General features: G+C 38.4%; 1 protein-coding gene across 1 annotated transcript; it reads left to right on the forward strand.

The window, feature by feature from the left end:
- Positions 1-3,545: 3,545 nt before the first annotated feature.
- Positions 3,546-6,942, forward strand: OR56A3 (olfactory receptor family 56 subfamily A member 3). Its single transcript, XM_521801.7, is given in 2 exon segments — positions 3,546-3,632; positions 5,860-6,942. A coding segment is annotated over 1 exon segment (948 nt). The 5' UTR covers positions 3,546-3,632; positions 5,860-5,895; the 3' UTR covers positions 6,844-6,942.
- The last annotated feature ends 1,842 nt before the right edge of the window (positions 6,943-8,784 follow it).

Consider the following 8,784-nt stretch of genomic DNA (forward strand, 5'->3'; position numbering starts at 1 on the left):
ATGTTGGAAAATACAGGAAAAGAAATAAAGCAAAAGTCTTGAAGAAACTTATGATGCTTGTTTCCATTAGTTGATAAGTGTGAATAATTCATATAAGGTTCAAAATGAAAATAAAACCTAAAGGAAAAACATAGTTGCTAACTAATATTGGGTTATTTATAAATTCCATTCTTAAACCTCTCACCACAAAAAAAATTATTATAGGTCTTTTTTCTCTGAATATCACATTGCATTTTCTCAGTAAGATTTTGTTCAGTTTTCTCTTGCATTTTTATCATAATACCTTCATAAAAGTCATGATAGATTAACACCAATCCATTCAATAGCATGGTTTGGGCAGTGCCTATCAAACAAAACAAGCAGGAAGCCCACAAAAATTTCCGTTCACTTATTGGATCCACAGAAGCTGCTCAGTGTGCATAGGCAGATGAATATGAACACAGATGGATGTGAACATAAGATCCCTGTACCCAGGAGACGTACTTACTGCCTACAGGACAAGCAGTCAATGTAGCACTGGATTACCGGGGGTTTTCTGTCACAGAAAGAAAGAGAATAATTTTCTTCTCCCATCTAACTGCCTGTTTTTCCCAGGAGGACCTTTTGTTCCTAAGGGAAGAGGGATTAAGAAGTTCCCAGAGGTCAGAGTTTCTGAGGCACTACAATTATAACTGCCCCAGATACTTCTGAAACTAACAAGAGCTCCAATATTAATGGAGCCAAACCCCATGCTTCACATTTTCTGTGAGTCTGGCTAGAGGATGTTAAAGGTGGCTATACCAAGATTAGCCAGAAGACTAGAGAGATCTCTGTCTTCAGTCCCTATCTGTGCTCTTTTCCATTCCTGGGTCAATACTGCTGAAGTAGTCTGAGAAGGAAATAAATAAAGACTGCACCCTGTCTCAGGTAAAGAGGCTTATGTGCTCTGGGACCTTCTCTCTTTTGCCATCCTCTGGGTGCTTGGTGGTAGCAGAAATGCAGGAAAGTTGCAATTTGTCTATAGAAGATTAACAGGCAGTATGAGAGCTAAAAAGTGCATAATTTGGAGCCAAGTTAAGAAAATTTGGAGTTTTCAACTCTGAATATGGAAATTTAGTGGCTTGAAAACAAAGAATATGCCTACCAGTGTCTGAATTATAAAGTTAGAATTACATTAGTTTCTATAACTTCAGAGGTTGAAGACAAAGACCACAGTTCAGGACCAGTGGAAGTCAGGAAGTAGTTCAAAATATTTCTGATCAAAATTGCTAAAATCTACTTCTGACAAGAACAGAAAACTACGCCCAGAAGAGCAGCTAGCTACCTGTCACTGGATGCACTGAATAATATCTGAAACTACACCTGAGAGAGGTATCTTACAGGCCTGCCTGAATTTTACCAAGATAGAACCCTAGCAACTCTTTTACTTTTTAAAACAGGGTTTCTTTGGCACTATTCTGTGGGCCTATCTTGCAACCTGGGAAAGCCTAGGCTGTTGGTCTCTCCTTTAGTCTTTGAGCTTCAACTTCTTTGGCTTTCTCATCTTGTTCCTGGCTGGAACTGGAAACCATTAGCTCCAGTTCCTAAGCCCTAGTGTGCCATTGGCAAGTTTTGATTACAAACCAAGATTGAATAATGAAAGGAGAAAAGGAGCAAATGTGTTTCCAGATGCTTTACTTCTAGGGATGAGTACTTTATTGATGCTTGTTGAATGATTGAAAAACATGCAGAAACATTAGAGAAAATAGAAGGAAAAAGGAAAAGTCAGTGAGTTAGAAAAATAAAATAATCCTCCTATGTAATCCTCAGAAATTTCATCTTAGTGCTAAAAATAATTATCCCAAAGCTCTTCAAGAGACAGAAAATATACTTTTTCCTCTAGGCTTCTCTATGGATACTCATGCCTAAGTCACTAGATCTTCCATTTGGCTCTACCCTGCAAAGGTCATTTCAAGATTTTCTCTACTTCCAAGCACAAAACATTTAATTCCTTCTAGGAGTCCTTTGTGACCCCTGGAGAAGAAAAGCTACTTGGAAAGGTAAGATTTGGGGCTGTGATTTTTCTTTAAAAAAAAAAAAAAAAAAAAAAAACCACCTTATTTGCTTCAGGTTTTTTAAAATAAAATAAAACATTACTGAAGTTTAAGTCCCCTTCATACACTGCAAAAGGCTCCTAGAACAGATAAAGGACTTCAATAAAGATCCAGGATACAAAATCAATGTACAAAACTTAGTAGCATTTCTCTACGCCAATGAAGTTCAAGCTAAGAGCTGAATCAAGAATGCAATCCTAGTTACAAGTGCCACAAAAAGAATAAAATACCTGAGAATACAGCTAACCAACAGGCTGTGATTTTTAACTGTAAAAATTTTGCAGAAAGTAGGATCAGAGGATGCAATGAGCAAAGGAATAAATGACAAGAAAGTAATGCAGAAGATAGTGTTTAAAGGGAATATGTGGAATTTAACAGCCTGTAGTTGTACTTGCTGTGGGTGCAAAGTTAATTGGGGTTGGGTCAATTATGCCAAGTTCTAGGCTTAGAAGGTCTTACTGGTTTTTATTCCACACTTACAAGTTAATGTATTCAAAGACAGAGAAGGAAAAGAAGTGAATGAACATAGTGCCCAGGGCATGCAGAAGGGTCGTTAGTCACCAACTCGAGGCTGGAAGTTTTGTTCTAGGGGTTATTATCTTGAGGACCTCCTGTAACTCCAGTATGTCTTACTCTCAGTGAGCCACTCTATCAAGGAAAATGGCAAAAATATTAGAGAAGAGAAAGTAAGATTGGAGGGTGGCAGGTATGAAGTGCATAGAGAATGATTTTATAATCTTTATTTAACCTTGAAGGGGTTGTTCCTTAAGAGTCAAAACCAGGAATACAATAAAAGACACAATACAAAAGGGGAATAAGGAGGGAATTGGAGCCTATGAGCTGTGGGAAGCAGGAGTCGGAGTTGCAAGAGGAAGGGAGAGGGAGAATCTCCAGACTGCTGAAAAACAGCCCTTAGAATTGTATGTGTATGGAGAGTGTGGGTGGAAAAGAAAAACCTACAAAATATATAAAACAAAATCCCAAATAACATAAACATGTATGCATCACTATGGTGACACAGGGCACAGGCGTATTCCTATTTTCACTGGCTTGGACCTGAATGAATTATTTAGACTTTTATTTTCTCCACAGTTGAACCCTGAGAAACTGTAGGAAGACATGTAAAACCACTAAAATATGATTTGCCTATGTGAAAGATAATTGCTAAAATAATCAACTTACCCTACCTACTTCAAAGTATTATGAATCACAAATGAAACGGTATGTTTAAAATTCATTTTGAACTTACCAAAGTCATTACTAATATACCCTATTATTTGCAGGAGAAAAGAATTGGGAGAATATCTAAATCTCTTCTATATATGAGGTGAAGGGCCATGCCTGGCAGACTACATGGGGAATCAGAGGATCAAGAGGAGTGAAGAGAGGATCCCTGGAGGAATGCCCGTCCTCCCTCCACTGACAGCAGCCACAGTTACTAACAGGGTCTTTCTGATGAGGAGAATCTGACAGGACCCAGTTGAGCAAGGACTGGAACTGCTTTTGGGGAATAGGAAAGACAACTGAAAACAAAAAGCCTACCTGAACCTCTTCCAAAAAGTATGTTTCCATCAGTAGGAAAATATCATACAGTTTGGAGTTCACAGTTTAATTATAACTTCCTTCCTTGTCACCCTGTCCCTACCCCAAAACTTTTTTCCTCGACAGATTCAATTCTTAAAACTATCAATTGTGTTTTGGGTAAAGTTTGTTTTCTTTTTTATAGGATCAGTGGGGCAAATACGTATAATAGAATTATTTATTGGGTTTGGCCGGGCACGGTGGCTCACACCTGTAATCCCAGCACTTTGGGAGGCTGAGGTGGGTGGATCTCGAGGTCAGGAGATCGAGACCATCCTGGCCAACATGGTGAAACCCCATCTCTACTACAACCACAAAAACAAACAAAATTAACTGGGTGTGGTGGCGTGTGCCTGTAATCCCAGCTACTCTGGAGGCTGAGGCGGGAGAATCGCTTGAACCTGGGAGGCGGAGGTTGCAGTGAGCAGAGATCGCGCCATTGCACTCCAGTCTGGCAACAGAGCTAGACCCCATCTAAAAAAAAAAAAAAAAAAAAAAAAAAAGAATTATTTGTTGGGTCTGAAGGAACCCTAGAAATTAATCCAACCCAACCTCTATATTAGGTAAGATTAGGATTAGAATAATAACATGGGCAGTTAAGAACCTGGATTTTGAAATATCACTTCCCTTGTTTGTAAGTGGTGATAATGAAACATATTTCACAGAATGTTGAATAACTAAATGGGATGAAGTGCTAAAACAGAGCACAGTTCCCAGCAAGTAGAAAGAATTACAAAAATAACCATATAATTTTGTTATATTAGTGAGCCAAAGTGTGAGAAACAGGGCATTTCTTAAACATTTGATGAAAAGGAATTTCACACACTTGATCTTAGCCAAAAGGCTGAGAAGCGATGAAAAGGAATTTTTAAACCTACAAAATAACATCTGAACAGAAACCTCTGTCCCAGTAGACAGAAATATGCACAATAAAACTGCATGATTTGGAGGGCCCCCTGAAGACCTGACCTACACCCTTGCCAAGCTACAGTGTTCTTTTTATGGGCTGTCTTTCACAATGCAGGGGAGGGGAATCTTAGAATCCTTTACCTTTAATGTAAATGTGGGTACCACATCACCCTACTTATAATGACTTTTTTCCAGCCTATCCCCTATGTCACACTCAACTCTCCTCTGCAGTCTCCTAATAATTTGTGCATATCTCTGACATTGCTCATATCATTCATTCTCGTTACACCCATCATCTCCCAGAGTAGTTATAGGTTTGTTTTAGTAAAAATAAGGACAGTTTCTTATTGAATTTTGTGATGCTGGTACCTAACAGAATGCCAGGGAAAAGGGTTAAATGATAAGGGAATAATGGCAACACTGAACTACTGTCAGGAGAGAGGGAAATGTGTAGCTATATCATTACAGTCAAGATGGAAAAGGAAACTGGAAGGAGACGGAAGGACTTTAAAGGTGAACTTCGTCACCCTCACACAATTACAATAAGAAGAACCAATTTTTCATCATGTCTAATGACAAGCATTTCTCCCTGTTAGCTATGTGGAAGTGCCCACTCTCCTTTTAAAGCTGTTTCTCCCAAAAGTTAGGAAGCCTAAAAATATGAACATCTAAAAAATAGAGAGATATTAAGGCAATTATTTGGTGGAATCTATGCCTACTAAATAAAAATGAACTTTTAGACAAAATACAAGTTAACTCAATTTATTTTAGATGTATGATTTTAAAAATCTCTAAGCAAAATAAGTGCAGCAGAAAGGTTAGAATAAGGATGTCATGGGGACATGGGGACTAGGGACATTTATCTGAGTCCCTTCCTTGTGCCAGGCTCTGCTATTTATTTGAGCATATTGCAATAGTCAACTTGTAGATGTGGTAGGCTATGTGTACATTAAAAAGAAAATTGTGAAGAAGAAACCTATGGGTAGAAATTTAGAGTCTCACCTGTCACACTAAAGTTGTTTCCTAAGTGTTTTCTCCTTTTTAGTTTCTCTAAAAAAAACAATTCTATTGAAAATGGACATTGAATAAACATGTATAGAGGAATCATGTCACCTCAGACAGCTGTACTGTTTAAAGTGATAGGAATACCCCAGTGACATGACACTGAGGATAAACAGATGAATTTGCTTGGCTCTACATAACCTGCTAGAAACCACAAGTTGTACCTATGACAAACAAATTGTGCTATCTTTGTGTATCAAGAATCCACAGCTAATTTGTAATCATAATTTTCCAGATCACTGAAAGAAAGCAGTAAAATATATGGGAAAATATGACAACACACCGAAATGACACCCTCTCCACTGAAGCTTCAGACTTCCTCTTGAATTGTTTTGTCAGATCCCCCAGCTGGCAGCACTGGCTGTCCCTGCCCCTCAGCCTTCTTTTCCTCTTGGCCGTAGGGGCCAACACCACCCTCCTGATGACCATCTGGCTGGAGGCCTCTCTGCACCAGCCCCTGTACTACCTGCTTAGCCTCCTCTCCCTGCTGGACATCGTGCTCTGCCTCACTGTCATCCCCAAAGTCCTGACCATCTTCTGGTTTGACCTCAGGCCCATCAGCTTCCCTGCCTGCTTCCTCCAGATGTACATCATGAATTGTTTCCTAGCCATGGAGTCTTGCACATTCATGGTCATGGCCTATGATCGTTATGTGGCCATCTGCCACCCACTGAGATAACCATCAATCATCACTGATCACTTTGTAGTCAAGGCTGCCATGTTTATTTTGACCAGAAATGTGCTTATGACTCTGCCCATCCCCATCCTTTCAGCACAACTCCGTTATTGTGGAAGAAATGTCATTGAGAACTGCATCTGTGCCAATATGTCTGTTTCCAGACTCTCCTGCGATGATGTCACCATCAATCACCTTTACCAATTTGCTGGAGGCTGGACTCTGCTAGGATCTGACCTCATCCTTATCTTCCTCTCCTACACCTTCATTCTGCGAGCTGTGCTGAGACTCAAGGCAGAGGGTGCTGTGGCAAAGGCCCTAAGCACATGTGGCTCCCACTTCATGCTTATCCTCTTCTTCAGCACCATCCTTCTGGTTTTTGTCCTCACACATGTGGCTAAGAAGAAAGTCTCCCCTGATGTGCCAGTCTTGCTCAATGTTCTCCACCATGTCATTCCTGCAGCCCTTAACCCCATCGTTTACGGGGTGAGAACCCAAGAAATTAAGCAGGGAATGCAGAGGTTGTTGAAGAAAAGGTGCTAACAAGGACAACTGGATCTCTGAATATCTAAAATAAGATAATTTATTAATCACTTAATGAGTGAGTGGGCTGAAATTCATATCTGTGACTTATAACCTCAAACTGGGTACACTAGATATTGTGTGTGCTTTTCAAAAACATCGGTTTTAATTTAAGTCTATCTTCCTTTTCACCCCTTTCTCAGAAATATTCTTGGCCCTCTCTCATTTTATTCCATGCTTATAATCATATTTTGTCCAAAACACTGACATTCCTTAAAGCAGATTTTAAAGTGAAAAATTTATGTTTCTGAACACACAACTCAATATGTCATGAATTTTGTATCATTAAAAATACAACTGCGGTTATTTTGTTGTGTCTGTTATGTGTAATGTCCTTTTATTCTTATTTTCAGAAAAGGGAATACATTGGAGAAAAAAACACAGTAGTTGAAATTTCAGTCCTCAGTGGAGGAAAGTTGCTACTGGTCTGTAAGTAGGTCTTTTTCTCTCACCCTTCAACCACATCATTGCCTTTCTCTAGTTCTCTTTCTCCCCTCACCTCCTCTCTCCCCCTCTCCTTCTCTTTCTCTGGAAGACAAGTAAATTTTTCTAATGTGCATTGCAAGAGGGCAAGGGTTTTGCCTTGATTCCTCATGAGTAACAATTATCAATGAGTTTTATTGGATATATGAGATTCTTGAATCCTCCTCCCCAGTGTGTCTGTGCTTAGAACATTTATCTTTCAGATCCAATATATCACAGGTTTTGATATGCAAACAAAGCTTTATTAATGAGTCAAAAGATTGCTGGTATTAGAGCATATAATCTAGCAACAATATTGACACCTAAAATACTTTTCCTGAACATTATTTTCTCATTAATTGGACAGCTTCTAAGCGCACATGGTGTCCTGTGAATTATGTTAGCTATTAAGAAACAAAAATAAAAAGAATATTGTTGTTGATTTGAGGACCTCAAAGTTTGGGTAGGAAAAATACAAATATGCACTCCAGAACACATTCTTCTAAACTGTAGAGCAGTGAGGAATGGAATAAAAGACATGTATGGGCAGTAAGATACTTGGTCCTGTAAGGAAGCATTAGATAAAGAGAAGGTCTGGGCAGTAGGCCTTGCACAGCCACACACACACATGCACACACATACATACCCACAACATAAAAGTTGTGTCCCGCCTGGGAATAAATCAAATAAGAGAATTCACTGTGTTTCCCATTATTCATCCAATACCTGATAATAGTGAGCGATTTGTTTTAGAATATTCTTCTAAATACAAGATTCTGTGCTTCAGTAACAACTTACAAGTATGTGTTACTTTGTTTTGACCATACAAGGAAAATTTCTCAAGTATCTAATACCAAGACTGTCCCAAATGTCCGAATGTTTTAAATTTAACTGAAAGCATCTGAGATTAAGCCCTGTCATACTCAAGCAGAATTCTGCAGAGCTCTCTCCGTTCATTTCTCTTCTCCATCTTGCAAAAAAAATGATAAATTAGTATTTAATTCCTGGATATCCTGGAATTGAAACCTACTGACTGAAAAATAAGCATGTACCACATATAAGAAGCAATAGTTAAAAGCATATAATCAATAATTTAATTAGAAATTTCTCAAAAGTGAAAAGCCATCTGTTAAGATCCGAGTAGATACACCTTTTTCTTTATTACTCAAAGAAGAAGGACTCTCTAAAATCTCATTCTCTCATACATTTAAACATAAGAAAAATGGCTTGACTTGAAATGTGAATAACCATATACCTATGGAAGAATCTTACAATTATAAAGATATAACATGCTTGTAAGGTAAATTTAAGCCACCACCTCTTAGGAAATATTAAAAATCTGAAAGTTTTAACAATATGTTATATTAACATATACTTATCAAAACACCAAAACTTTGAGGACTAGTTATTTTCAAGATCACATCATTTGTATGACAAATC

The sequence above is a fragment of the Pan troglodytes genome, chromosome 9 (genome assembly GCF_028858775.2).
Source record: "Pan troglodytes isolate AG18354 chromosome 9, NHGRI_mPanTro3-v2.0_pri, whole genome shotgun sequence".
Classification (NCBI taxonomy): domain Eukaryota; kingdom Metazoa; phylum Chordata; class Mammalia; order Primates; family Hominidae; genus Pan; species Pan troglodytes.